Source organism: Podarcis gaigeae, assembly GCF_964106915.1.
Source record: "Podarcis gaigeae genome assembly, chromosome: 3".
NCBI lineage: Eukaryota > Metazoa > Chordata > Lepidosauria > Squamata > Lacertidae > Podarcis > Podarcis gaigeae.
This window is the reverse complement of record NC_139680.1, coordinates 98,127,629-98,142,606: the sequence shown is the minus strand read 5'-3', so window position 1 is coordinate 98,142,606 and position 14,978 is coordinate 98,127,629. Positions and strand designations below refer to the sequence as shown.

Sequence of the window (14,978 nt, the reverse complement as noted above, 5' to 3'; positions counted from 1 at the left end):
CAGGGGAAAGACAAGGGAAACTTCTGTCTGACAAGCGCTCTTTCACTCTTTATCACACACACAGAGCATTGTAGTGTTCATAGGTTGCCAGGAAATATTTGTTTGGTGGGTGGCTATATAAATTCAAATATTACTGCTACTACTAGTAGTATTAACCTTCCCATTAGTATTCTCTATTAGTATTAATAGGGAAGGTATTACAACTCCTTAATAACTTTTGGTCACCCATTGCTGCACCTTTCCCAGCTCTGTGATACCCTTTTTGATATGTTTGATATCTTGCACATCTATTAAAATTTGAACCTTGCCTTGTTTTTCAAAATCCATTTTGCATTTTGAAGCAGGCACTGAGTTTTCTCTCCCCTCTAATGCATGACTCCCAGCAGTGAGGAATATTTGAAGTATCTTGAAAAAAAATTAATAAAGCAATTTAGCCAAAAGATAATAGCTGACATTTATGGAAGAGAATTGCTTGGCTGCTTTGGGAATAATTGTGTCCATAAGAAATTATCTCTTTTGCATTAAATTGAATAAATGCAATTAATGAGAAGTTAATATAGTCCTCCCATTTCATTGGGTATATATATATATATATATATAGAGAGAGAGAGAGAGAGAGAGAGACACTGTTATCCCTTTATGTAGGAGGAGGGGCTTTTATTGTGGTTTCCACAATGGTTCTTTAAAGAAGATGAGCAATATTTCCCCCCACAAATTTTAATAAAGAAGATATTAAGAACTGCATTTTTTCCCTCCCCTCCTTTCTCAGACCTTCAGCTTAATCACATTTACAGTGCTGTAACTGTTCTAAATCAAATGTTTTCAAGATTCTTGCAGTGAGCATTCTTTAGACAAGAAAATATCTGAGCCTCTGTGCTTTTCCGTTTTCTTCTCTGCCTGATTTCAAGGAAGAGGTCAGAAGTAGTCTATGGTCCTTTAAAAGAGAGGAAATACTTCTGACATTAAATTTAATCTCCACCCCCCCAAAAAAAACCAGCTTCAGGACTGAAATTTGACATTGAGATTTGCTAAGCAAGCCAGTGTGGTGGCGTGGTTTTGTTATGGGCTGGGAACTGGGTTCAAATCCTACCTTAACCATGAAGCTCACTGGGTGGCCATGGGCCAGTCACACCCTTTTAGCCTAACCTACCTCTCTGGGTTATTTTGAGGGTAAAATGGGGAGAGGGAGAACCATGTGTGCTACTTTCCTGGAGGAAGGTGGGATATAAGCAGGATAAATAAATAAATGTGTTTGTGCTGGTGAATCATTCAAGCCCTCTGCAGTCTTCTGCACACACAGGATTAGACATGCATTAGCAGAAGAAGCCCATTGACCCCTCCCACTCTGTTAGTCTCATCACCAGTCCCCATCATCCTCTGCAAAGTGAGAGCTGAACATCCGCAGCAAGGAATCTTCACAAGTAGAGAACTGCAGGAGTTGAACCCCCTTGGTGGGTGTGGCAAGAGAGAGTTAGGACCAAAGGCCTCATTCCTGCTCTCCACCTCACTGTGTGAGGGGTGTATCTTCAGAAGAGGGCTGTGGCCTGGGTAGTGATGGAGACTTCATTAGATCATCCCAGGCTAAGGCCTAGCACGCATGCACCTGTTAAAATGTGGTGGTGTTGGGGCACAAGGGAAAGAGGCTCAACACATCACCCTTTGATGCTTGCAGAATAAGGCTCAGTGGTTCTCCCATCTGGAAAATTTCCAGAGAGCTTCTTGCAGGCCATTCTTTACCCACTTTTGCTAGTGAATAGGTTGGTGTCAGCTCTGGCCTTCAACAGCAACGGAGAGCTTCTCAAAGGAGAGAAGGGTAAGCCCAGTATAATTTGAGATATCTCTTGTCTGCTCCACACAGCAGCAAGAGGTTTCCCAAAAGCCAGCTTTGGGGACATTGATAGGTGTGGTTTCTAAGCTGGACTCAGACTTTAGTAAGGTAGTAAGGTCTTCTTGGACACCAAGTCTATCCATGTGACCAGCTGATAGACCTGGTGTCTGCTCTGGATACCTTCCAGGGGCAACAGAAGAAGGTCTGCCAGTTAGTAGACCAAATGTTCCTTGAAGAATAAACCTTCAGAAGGGTTTCTTGGAGATTGCACACTGTAGCTAACCAGTAGACCTTCAATGTGTTTCTTCTCTAGCATGCAGAATGTGAATCATTGTCATCTCCAGGTAGGACTGGGAGAGACCCCAGTCTGAAACCCAGGAGAGCCTCTGCAAATCAGTGTAGATGATAACCAACTAGGTGGACTCCGTATGAGACAGCTTCTGATGTTGGTTGCCACCTCTAGGTTTTATGTTACATCACCCCCACTAACTGACTCTGCCTTTCCATTTTTACTGCCTTCGCAATGTTAGACTTCTCTACTCTGACCTTCATATACAAGTGGGGGGTGGAAGAAGGAAGCCAGAATCTGGGGCAGACTGGAGGGAGCAGGAAAGAGTATGATGGCTGGGTGCAGTTTGCTTTTCTTAACTCTAGGTTGAGACACACCCTGTGGAAAAGAGGTGGAGAAGCACTTTCCTTTCTGTTAGCCACACAGCTTGCTTCTCGGGGGATTCCATAGGGAGGTAAGGGGATTCTTTGGTGGGGAAGGTTAGTGGATGGAGCAATGATTATTACCTGACATTTCCTTTTGGGGAGTGGAATTCTTCATCTGCATTCCAGCTACTCACCCCACTAATTCATTGTATTTGAAATCCCAGGGGTGTCGCATTGGAGTTGTATTTAGAGCATAGAAATGAAGAGCAGAAAAATGTTTAAGCACACACCCCTTCCCAAGTCATTCTAAGTTGCCTCCCCAAAGTGCTTTTTCTTTTTCTCAATGATAACAGATTTAATTACCTTTTCTTAAAAAAAACAAACCCTGCACTTTTGAGTAGGGTCAAGTGTTCTTTCTTTCCTTCCTTTTTCTGTTTTAACTATGCTACGTGCACTCTTGTCCCAAGGAAAGTTGATAAGGGTATGCAGAACAGAATAAAAACAATTACACCTTTTTCCTTTCCCTTCCCAGGTGTCCAGAGTACGCCGAGTATATTATCTTCTTAGAATGAAGTCTGATGCTTTTTCGGCCCGTTTAATGAAGGAATGAAACATTCTCTGCCTGAAAGGGGAACAGCCATTGAGAAAGAATTTAGTTCCATAGTGCAAATGGAAGAGCCAAAAAAATAAATAACTTCACAGACAATTTCTCAGGGATTACAGATCTTGGTGTGTGGTTTCTTAAAAAAAAAAATTAAAACATTAAATGGTTTTTGTTGAGAGAAAATGGGAGATCAGCAAATGTACAAAACAAGCCATGTTGTCAACAACAACGAAAGCTTGTATTACCAGCAGCAGCAGCAGCAGCAACAACACCTAAATTCCCTTGCACCGTTAAACCACAGCTATGGAACATCAGCCATGGAGGCAACTCAGGAATCTCCGCTCTCCCCATCGTTTCCTCAAGACACCAGGGAAAACATAGCTTTGAATGCTGGGTCCAAAACCCTTGGGTTGATGGATTCTCCTAGGCAATCCAGTTGGGCCCATTTGGGTTCTGGGAACCACGCCCCAGTGAGGAACAACCAAAACGTCATGTGGGGCTCAGCGAGGCAAGGTGAAGTAACTGACGGATATGAGCATCTGTGTTCCCAAGCCAACGAGGTCAGGCCGCAGAAGATGACGAGTGGCGTTTTGCATAAGCTGGACTCCTTTGCCCAAGTGTTTGCAAACCAGAACTTAAGGATCCAAGTCAACAACGTATCTCAGGTCATCCAGCCTTCGGCGATGGGCGGCACTGGCGACAGCGCCCTTCGGCAGCTGCTGTCTCAGAAGCCTGCGGTGGAGCAGCAGCCCGCCGTGCAGAGATACCAACAGGTGCCGCAGCAAGTCCACCAGGGGTTTGTCGGCGCGCCGCAGAAGCAGCACATGCACATGATGGCGCACCAACAACCCCTCTATTACGACGAACAGCAGCATTTAGCCCATCTGCAGATGCACCCTGCCATCCATCAAGGGCAAGCCCACTTCCAGCAAATGCACTCTCAACACCTGCTGCCGCAGCAGCTACAGCAGGATCAATACTATCTGCAGCAGCAGCAGCAGGCGCAGCAGCAGCAATCCCACCAAGGACAACATAGGCTTTTAATACATGAGTTGCAGCAACAGCAGCAACAGCAACAGCAGAGGCAATGCCCAGTGCAAACAGCTCAGTATTATTCAATACAGCCTATGATGCAACAGTTGCAGCAGCAGCAGCAGCAGCAGATGCAAATGCAACTTCCTGCCTTTCACAGAGATCCTGACCAGAAGCCTTTGCACGAGACTCATCAGTACTCTCAGGATCGGGGTCATTCTGTGCAGCTCATTCAGCTGGGAGCAGTGCCTCAGTACTTCTATCAAGATCAGCAGCAACCCTTCAGGCATTTGTATTCACAAAGCTTATTGCAGCAGCAGCAGCAGCAGCAACCGCCACCAGGAGATGCCAATCAGCCAAACCATTACCAGAGCAACAACAAGGCTCAGGCACTGATGGATTCGCACCTTGGATTCCCCTTGGCAGAAGGGACGGAGGGCCCAGTTCAGCAGGACATGAATTCTGTCGCTGGTGGCGTCCCTCAGCAACCTCTGATGCCCCCAGAAGGTATCCACGTGGATAGCAAAGGGCCACAGCCATTGTCCCCTGGTCCAATGTGGCCTCAGGTATGTAATACTTTCTTTCCTGTATCTGAGCAAGCAGAAACCAAATTCGCCTCTGCCGTGTGAAGTGAAATTCCCTCAGAAGTTTTAGGCTCCCATTGGCACAACAGTTTGGTGAATCCACAACTTATTAGCCTGGCCACTGAGGTCCGGCTCCGAGGGCCTTCTGGCGGTTTCCTTACTGCGAGAAGTGAAGCTACAGGGAACCAGGCAGAGGGCCTTCTCAGTAGTGACGCCCGCCCTGTGGAACATCCCATCAGATGTCAGGGAAATAAACAACTACAGTTGTACCTTGGAAGTCGGAACGGATTCCGTTCCAGAAGTCCATTCGACTTCCAAAACGTTCGAAAACCAAATCGCAGCTTCTGGTTGGCTGCAGCCAATCAGAAGCCGCAGAAGTCCTGTTGGATGTTCGGCTTCTAAAAATAGTTCGCAAACCAGAACAGTCACTTCCGGGTTTGCCAAAACGTTCGGGAACTAAGCTGTTTGAAAACCAAGGTACACTGCATTTGACTTTTAGAAGTCACCTGAAGTCAGCCCTGTTTAGGAAAGTTTTTAATGCTTTAATGTTTTATTGGGGTTTTTCTTTTTTTGTTGGAAGCTGCCCAGAATAACTGGGGCAATCCAGTCAGATGGGGAGCAAATAATAAAAATTAAATTATTATTATTATTAATAATAATAATAATAATTATTAATTACTGTATTTTTCTGTGAATAAGATACCCCCATGTATAAGTCACCCCTATTTTTTTAACCCCAAATTAAGAAAATGCACTATGCACTATCCATGTATAAGATGACCCCTTATTTTAAACTTCAAAAAATTAGGGAAAAGTGTAGTCTTATACACGGAAAAATACGGTAATTTGTTGGCCTCCTAATACAGGGCAGTCTTGAAGACGGCATAGTTTAAAAACATAAAAGTTTGTGCTTGTTTAAATTCTAATGGTGGCAGTTATTTTTCTTCAAAAGAAAAACCCAATACATAGCATAAAATGCCAGCTTCCATGCCAAAGGCACTGACAGAAAAACCTTGACCTGGCTGTGTCAAATTCCATTAAACGCCCTGGTGAAGAGAGGATAGTCTTTACCTGATGTCAGTGCTAGCAGGCCTCACTTGGGAGGACATTCCCACAGGCAGAGGGGCTGCAACTGAAAAGGCTCTCTCCATCGTGTCTACCCTCTGAGCTTCTCTTGGCGGTAGCAGGTAGGGAAGGGCTTCTGATTACATTTGCAAGGTCCCTGCATGTTCTTTTCAGGAGAAGCGGTCAGTCAGGTAACTACTTAGCATTCATTAGCACTGTATACCTACCCCTCTCCCAAATAGGCAACATGTTGCTAAACTAGAAAAAATGCCCATAGTTCTGATGGCTGGGATATGAATTAGTGGAGGGTCTATATATTATATTACAGAGCTCCCCAAGTGGAGAATTCAGCAGCATTCTGCATTCAAAGATTAATTATCACCTTGGGGTCTCTGTTAGTGGAAGCCAAGCCGACCATAGGTGGAAGGGGGAACATTTTGCTCCCACAGTAATATTCCCCATGCAGCCCCTGTAAACCCATTGTCTGGGGTATGTGACAGGCTTTGTCCCCTCTCACAAGTCCCAGACTGCATCCCATTTAGACCTGGTTTGTGCAGGCAGCTAATGGAGGTGGCAGAGTGCTGAAAGTTCTCTGCAAGCATAAACAATTTTCTACAAAGGTTCTGGCTTCTTTGTGCAATGCTAGAAAAACTGTTAATAATAGTAGTAGTAGTAGTAGTAGTAGTAGTAGTAGTAGTAGTAGTAATTTATTATTTCATAGAATCATAGAGTTGGAAGAGACCACAAGGGCCATCGAGTCCAACCCCCTGCCAAGCAGGAAACACCATCAGAGCACTCCTGACATATGGTTGTCAAGCCTCTGCTTAAAGACCTCCAAAGAAGGAGACTCCACCACACTCCTTGGCAGCAAATTCCACTGTCGAACAGCTCTTACTGTCAGGAAGTTCTTCCTAATGTTTAGGTGGAATCTTCTTTCTTGTAGTTTGGATCCATTGCTCCGTGTCCGCTTCTCTGGAGCAGCAGAAAACAACCTTTCTCCCTCCTTTATGTGACATCCTTTTATATATTTCGTACATGGCTATCATATCACCCCTTAACCTCCTCTTCTCCAGGCTAAACATGCCCAGCTCCCTTAGCCGTTCCTCATAAGGCATCGTTTCCAGTCCTTTGACCATTTTGGTTGCCCTCCTCTGGACACGTTCCAGTTTGTCAGTGTCCTTCTTGAATTTATTTATACCCCGCCCATCTGGCTGGGTTTCCCCAGCCACTCTGGGCGGCTTCCAACCAAATATTAAAAACAATACAGCGTCAGACATTAAAAACCTCCCTAAACAGGGCCGCCTTCAGTTGTCTTTTAAAAGTAAAATAGTTGTTTATTGCCTTGACATCTGCTGGGAGGGCATTCCACAGGGCAAGTGCCACTACCGAAAAGGCCCTCTGCCTGGTTCCCTGTAACCTGATTTCACGCAGAAAGGGACCGCCAGAAGGCCCTCAGCGCTGGACCTCAGTGTCCGGGCTGGATGATGGGGATGGAGACACTCCTTAAGGTATACATATTCAAATGAGCACCCCTCACTTGTTGAAGGGGGAATAGGGTCAGTCCGCCATCAATACATGCACCAGCTACAGTCTGTCTCTGCAAGCCAAGTCAAGGATGTATGCTTCACATTATTCCCCCTGGATGTTCTCTCTATTCATGTACATTTGTGTGTGCATACAGCTCCTTCACACTAGCACCAAATGTGCTGCTGGTCAGGGGCTTCACAAACATACACATCATTGCGGATGGGACATAACTAGGGATGTAAGAAGGCGTTTCCCCCCCTGTTCTGCCCTATACTTACTGCATGCAGTGCTGTTTCCATTCTGCTGCAGCTTGTCTTGCTGTCTGATGCGGTGGAATTAAGCATAGCTTACACAGTTCGCATCATTAATTAGAATGTCACTAAGTTTTTCCAGCCCAAATATTTCAGTGCAAAGGAAACACAGTGCAAGTTTGATCATTTATGTCTAATTTGTGGGCTGAAAGCAACAGCAACAGTGAATACTGATCATATTTGCTAGTCTGATTTCCATTGGGCATGGGGCAAATAAGGAAACACAACGGCAACTTCCACTTCTATAGCTGTTGGAACCTTCTGATCTCCCTAGACAAGACCAGTTAGCGTAACGGCATCGTTCAACATCACACATCTGTCAATGGGCAGGGGAGGTTGTGTGAAACTCTTTAAATGATTATTTGAATGAGTCATTACATGTGTGAGAGTCTAGATAGATGATTCTTCAGCATGCTGATATATATACCAGTATTTTCATCTCTTCCTTTAGCAGCAGGTCCATCTGCCTGATGGAAGACTCCAGTCAGTTTCCCCCGAGCAAAGGTATATTTGTGATATAGCTACATATGTATTCTTAACTTTCGTTTTTTCAAAAGTCCTCAAATAGTGGCCTCTGTGCAAGTCCACCTGTGTGTTTATTGTTCATGTAGTGGAATCTTCTAGAGCTCTGAAGCATCAGGTACTTATTCTATCAATCTTTGACTTAATGGTTTTGGTGCCTGTTGTTTCCTCAGTCTGTTGCTCATGGGACTAATTTAGTGATGGAACCAGCCAGAACTCTCTGGAACTCATTTCTGGCCCCTCTCAGGTGGGCGCCATTGCCATTCTAAGAGAACAACAGAGGTGTTCATTGTAAATTCTGGCACCTCTTTTTCTAGGAAAATAGCACTGGATGGAACCTTCTGCATAAAAGCATAAAAGTGACCCTTGAGTTAATGCTTGTCTGCTCTCCACCTTTTCACTAGCCGTGAATTGGATCAGGGCCAACCTGTTAAAACCTCACAACAGTCATAAACGGCAAGCACTTTCAGCGTTTGAAGGAGAAATTTCATTAATCCTCACTCAAAAATAGTTTAGCTGTGAGAAGATTGCTTAAAAAAAGAAGAAAAGCACTTGCTCACAGAATTGACTCTGACAGTGGATGTTTTTCTGAGGAAAAAATGGCTCACGATCTCCTTAGATCAGGGGTGGGCAGAATTGCAGGATCTGCTTTTTTTTTTTTTTTTGTTTACCAGAACTATTCAAAGCTAGGTGCAAAATAATGGTTATGAAGGGTGGATGCACAGTAAGAATTAAATACAAGCACACCTTCAGCCCAGGTTAATAAATGTACACCTGTTTCCCCACCAATCTCTCTTTTTCTCAGCAGCCTAACTTATGGTCAGGACTCAGCAGAGAAGGTTTCTGTTTAGACATTTGGGAGTCAGAACCCCATGCCAGTCTACTGAAGATGTGCCAGCAGATCCCCATCTATTTTCTGCCTGCCCCTGCTCTAGAGTAGACCTGGTCCTTCACTTCAGGCAGCAAAATGTCTCAAGCTGGCCCTGCCAGAGAGAGAATCTGTGATTATTATTTTTTAAGAGTACATGTATGTGGCTGGATTAAAATGTATTTGGAAACATTCTCATCAAAACATGTCTCTCCTTCCTTTCTTCAGCAGCATTCACGATAAAGAAACTCATAGTGAGAGATCTGAAACAAAGAGCAAACTCACATGCACTGTATGCTTGAAGGAATTTAAGAGTTTGCCAGCCCTAAATGGCCACATGAGGTCTCATGGAGGGATACGGGCATCTCCAGCCCTCAGACAGGTAACACTGTGGTGTTTTGCTGTATGGCCTTCACCCTTTTTTACTAAAGTTCGCTGCTTGCTTTGCTTTGCAATTTTCCTTTTTTTTAAAAAAATACAGTGATTCTCAATCTGATCCTGCTATTGTCAAGGAAATGTGTCTTTCTCCAGTTTCGTTTTCTAGTATGTTCATTCTCCATCGATGGAGATCTGTCAATGTCTGATGTCATGTAGACCTGAGAGCTATTCTGAGGCGCAAGGTTTGGCTAGCCTCCAAGTGAAAGGGGCTCCTCGCTGTCAACACACCTCAACGCCTCCTTATGACACCATTATTATTATTATTTATAAAATTTGCATACCACCCTTCATTTGTAGAGCTCACAACATAAAATTACAATGTAAAACCCACAAAATACATAACAAAAATAAGAACGACGACAAACCAATAATCCCTGCCCCCAAAACAGGGATTTTCTCCACTCACCTCACCTGAGTCTACTTTCTGTTCTGTCCTGAGGTGTTTCTTCTGCCTGGGATGTGCACGTGCCACATTTCATGCTGTGTTTTCCAGAGAAGTAGCGGTGTGGACCCCCTACCGCATACTGAGACTTGACAGATCCGCTACATAGTGGGCTCCAGCCCACAGTGGCCAATGCCTCCATAAGCTGGCTAACCTTGAGAGTACCAGAAGACTCTTTTATTTGTTGTCTGTGCTGCCTTTTAGTGTTCTAGTTGGGAGCAGTCCACGGTTGAGGCTGAATGCCTTTGGTTGTCTGCACAGGACGAAGGGGAGAGCCTGCCGCAGCCCCAGCACCAACACCAGCGGGAGCAGCTGCCCTCCGAGGCGGAGAGCTTCGTCCCCATCGTCATGCCTGTGTCGGTGCCCGTTAAGCTGCTGTCACCCGATCCCAGCAAGCAGGCCGCTGACAGCAGCGCCGTGCTTAAAGATAAGCCTGTCTCAGATGATGAGATGCCCGTTCTTGTGAGGATGACTTGCTCTCCGCCATGCTACCCTAACGTGGCCAGACCCTGCCTGTCCTCTGTGAGTGTTCTCTTCCTACTAACTGTGCTAGGGGTGCCTTGTGAATCCCTCTGCATTTTTTTTTAAAGTTCTTCCTGTTAAACATCATCCCTGTTTGGACATATGCAATACTGGGTACTAGGTAAAGGTAAAGGGACCCCCGACCATTAGGTCCAGTCGTGGCCGACTCTGAGGCTACGGCGCTCATCTTGCTTTATTGGCCGAGGGAGCCGGCGTACAGCTTCCCGGTCATATGGCCAGCAGGGCTAAGCCACTTCTGGCGAACCAGAGCAGCGCACGGAAACACCGCTTACCTTCCCGCTGGAGCGGTACCTATTGATCTACTTGCACTTTGACGTGCTTTCGAACTGCTAGGTTGGCAGGAGCAGGGACCGAGCAACGGGAGCTCACCCCGTCGCGGGGATTCGAACCGCCGACCTTCTGATCGGCAAGTCCTAGGCTCTGTGGTTTAACCCACAACGCCATCCGCGTCCCAATACGGGGTACTAGGACTGGGTGATTCCTGGATTTCAACATCGTGATATATCACCAGCTAAATGTCACGATATACCGATATATTGCCATGTAGAGGTATTGGCTGGCTTCACAATTTTTTCCACATTGTGATTTATGATGATGTTCATCATCATCATCATCATCATCAACAACAATAATAATAATATAATTATTTGTACCCTGCCCATCCAACTGGGTTGCCCTAGCCACTCTGGGCGGCTTCCAGCATATATTAAAATATAGAAAAATATTTCAGGCACCCCCAAACTCAGCCCTCCAGATGTTTTGGGACTACAACTCCCATCCTCCCTAGCTAAGGACTAGTGGTCAGGAATGATGGGAGTTGTAGTCCCAAAACATCTGGAAGGCTGAGTTTGCCTATGCCTGATATAATTACTCATCCCCTAGACACACACACACACATACACACACACACACACATCATGATTCGCAGTATATTGCCAGGTCAAAAATTATGAAACCAATATCACAATATGGACTTCAGTTTTGGATGATATATTGATAAATCGCCCATCCCTAACGGGTACCCCGGTCTCTTCCAGTTCAGGCAGAAGCAGCCTTTTATTTCTGGATTGTCCCAATATTCCTAAATGGGAAGCTTTACTTCTCTCCTCCAAAAAAAGGCAGAGGGATTTATTGCCTATCAGTGTTATTTGTGCTTGTTTGTTTTTAATGTTGCTCGAAACCGTTTTCTTCTTTAATAATGTGGGAGCAGGGCTGAGTGGGATTTTGCCTAATATTCTCTCCTGCAGATAAATAGCCTTTATCACCTAATTATTATTGTAAGAATAATATACTCCGGCAGGTATTGTGATGGACTTAATTAGTCTCCTCCTTCCTTTCCTCCCTATACATACAAACACCCCCCCCCCCCAAGCAGATTATAGATATCTTTGTGTGAATTCTCAAGGACACAAATCACCTTCGGGGAGTCGACTCCCCAGTGTCAACCTCTGTGAGTTCGTGGCATTGTCTGAATTGCAGAGGGAGCCCCCCTGAGTCCTGGAAGCTCCCTGTTTCAGATATTTGACCTCCAACTCGTCCAGGGGGCTAGCAGTTGAGGGGTAGGGAGCTTAGTGTTCTCGTCCACATTTTGCCCTGCGTAATGCTTCTTGTGGGAGGGATTCATTTATTTCCACATTTTTGTCCCTCCTTTCCTCCAAAAGAGCTCAAAGTGACATACATGGTTCTCCCGCCCTATATATTTTACCCTCAGAACAATCCTGTGAAGCTTTCTGCCTGCAGAAACCAGCAAGAAAACCACTGGCAATAGATTTTCTGCCTGCCTGGGTATGGTTGGCAGTGTGGCCAGTGTGGTGTAGTGGTTAAGAGCAGTTGATTCGTAATCTGGGGAACCGGGTTCGATTCCCCGCTCCTCCACATGCAGCTGCTGGGTGACCTTGGGCCAGTCACACTTCTCTGAAGTCTCTCAGCCCCACTCACCTCACAGAGTGTTTGTTGTGGGGGAGGAAGGGAAAGGAGAATGTTAGCCGCTTTGAGACTCCTTTGGGTAGTGATAAAGTAGGATATCAATTCCAAACTCCTCTTCCTCCTCTGCATAGCTGGGGGTTTCTCAACTGCTTATGCCTCTCTCCACATGTGGAGGTCAGCAGAGATGCATCAGGACACCATCCTAACTCCATTGGTTTTAGGGGCAGGCAGAGGTTAGGATTCCACTCTTTTTCTTTTCTTTCTGAAAATGGAAAGTTTTAACAACAACAACAAAAGCCCCCACATATATGTCTTCAGGAAAGCAAACTTATAGCATAAGCAGTGTACCACTTTGGTGCTTTTTCATATCAACAAGCCAGCCAAATACAATTTAGTTTCCTGTATTGATTTATTTTAAAATTGATTCTTTTTATCCATGTTTTAAAGATGATTATTGTGTGTATATTTGTCTTTCAGTTTTTTATGGATTTTAGATATGCTTTGGTCAATTGCTTTATTTCTACGCTGCTTAGAGAGCTCTTTGATTTAGTAGCTCATGATTTCTCTCTCTCTAAATAATGAAATATGTGCAAATAAATGAGGATGGTATCAATTAAAACAACTGGAGCCTATACGTAAAATAAGCAGGAAACGAGGTCTGCAGCACAGGTCATAAAATCAGTGTCATTCATGCCAATAAAGCAAGTTAAAGACTAATGATGAGCTGAAGCATGGTTTCACAAACACATTTGATAGTGGAAATAAATATCAAAGATAAGTTGGTGGCTGAAAATGCAAGACTTTGAGTATACATACATAGCTCTATATTTTGGGGCTATTCTGCGGATCTGTCAAGATCCCTGTCAGGCTGCCAATGTACATAGGGAGGTCTTTGGTTTAGCTTGGCCCATTTTAACTTAAGTTTGCTAGTCATTTCACCACTGGGAAAAACCCACACTCTGCCAGACCATTGAAGAACTGAGGAAAGGTGGGTGGAAGCTCACTTCTTAGCTGTCAACCAAAGAAAAAAAATGGTGGAGGTTGTTTTAGGGTGTCACCTCATTGATGTCAAAATATAGGCTGGTTCATAGAGGCTCATGAGTTGGTTCAGGTTTTCGTGTCTGCCTGAGACTCTCAAGTACATAATGCAATTTGCCCATGTTACGTCTTAAGTTGTCTGAATGCTGAAAACCTTCCGTTCAGGACCTCAACAGAAAACAGCACCAAAGCACGGCCAACGCTGAAGAAAGCTTCAAACCGTTTCAAGACAAGAAAAAATACCGCCACAGACCTGAGCCTCTGTTCATACCGCCACCTTCTTACAACCTCGCTGCACCCCACCTGGGCGCGACGCTGTACCAAAGCCAGCTTCGCTCTCCCCGCATCCTGGGAGACCACCTGCTTGACAGCATTCATGACCCCCCTCCTTACACCCCCCCTCCCATGCTCAGCCCGGTACGTCATGGATCTGGCCTCTTCAGCAGCGTCATCACATCTGCTCATGGTGCATCTCACCCCCAGCTGCCGCTCACACCTTTGACACCCACTCCCCGGATGCTTCTCTGTCGATCTAGTAAGTATGATGATGTGCTGTAAACCAGGGGGTCCCAAACGGTGGTCCATGGACCACCTGTGGTATGTGAGCTTCGCAAAGGTGGTTCACGACATGTCCACATGGAACACATATATTGATTTTTAGTTGTGTTTTGTCATGCGTTTTATTTCTTGCATTTCATTTTACTGTATCACAAGGCAGATTCTGTGGAATGCAATTAAATGCAACCCAAGTCATTAAAGGACAATTAAAAATCATACGGTATCTAGCCCCACTGCATTACAGTTGCCACAACAGGCAGAAATTAAGTGTTCTGCCAAGGCCATTTTTTCAAGTGGTCCAGCAATTTTCAAGTGGTCCACGGGGGAGAAAGTTTAGGAACCACTGCTGTAAACTTACCCAGTTTCCATGCTGATGACTTTGCCTCACTTCTGTATAGCACAGTGTTGGTTTTTAAATCACACGGCATTTTATTTTACAGTCACTCGGATACCAGTTTCTCTCTTCCCGACACGTGTCCGAAGAGGAGGGATTGTAGAATATCCCCAGGAACATGCCACCTTGAAAGACTCCTCCATTTTCCCCTGGAATCCATCCAATCCATTTTAGGATTGGGCTACATGATCACTTGCCCCACATAATACAGTGGTACCTCGGGTTACGTACGCTTCAGGTTACAGACTCCACTAACCCAGAAATAGTACCTCGGGTTAAGAACTTTGCTTCAGGATGAGAACAGAAATCATGCTCCGGCGGCGCAGCGGCAGCAGGAGGCCCCATTAGCTAAAGTGGTGCTTCAGGTTAAGAACAGTTTCAGGTTAAGAACGGACCTCCAGAACGAATTACGTATTTAACCCGAGGTACCACTGCATATCTGTTGATGAACTGTACCACTCGAGGCCGCAGGTGTGAGGTAGAATGTATAAATGGTCACTCATGTTAAAAAAAACCAGCAAATAGCTTGCATGTACAAAACTATAATTTCTAGTCAAAGCCAGTGCATTCTCCCAGGGGGTACTCAAGGGTACCCAGCAGCAGCACCTCTTTTTGTTGTTAAAAGGTGTGGCACTTCCTGTAAC

At 45.1% G+C, this 14,978-nt stretch overlaps 1 protein-coding gene across 10 annotated transcripts in view; it reads left to right on the top strand.

Annotated features, from left to right (window-relative positions):
* TRERF1 (transcriptional regulating factor 1) overlaps positions 1-14,978 on the top strand; it is a 76,690-nt gene that overhangs the window by 44,676 nt on the left and 17,036 nt on the right. For 2 of the 10 annotated variants that reach the window (XM_083733076.1, XM_083733078.1), the window contains exons 2-6: positions 3,015-4,684; positions 8,057-8,109; positions 9,224-9,377; positions 10,080-10,397; positions 13,548-13,917. In XM_083733076.1, coding sequence (XP_083589202.1) covers positions 3,269-4,684; positions 8,057-8,109; positions 9,224-9,377; positions 10,080-10,397; positions 13,548-13,917 — 2,311 coding nt within the window. In that variant the 5' untranslated portion in view covers positions 3,015-3,268. The remainder of the gene's footprint in view (positions 1-3,014; positions 4,685-8,056; positions 8,110-9,223; positions 9,378-10,079; positions 10,398-13,547; positions 13,918-14,978) is intronic. The other 8 variants (XM_083733080.1, XM_083733081.1, XM_083733084.1 and 5 more) reach the window with 6 other exon arrangements.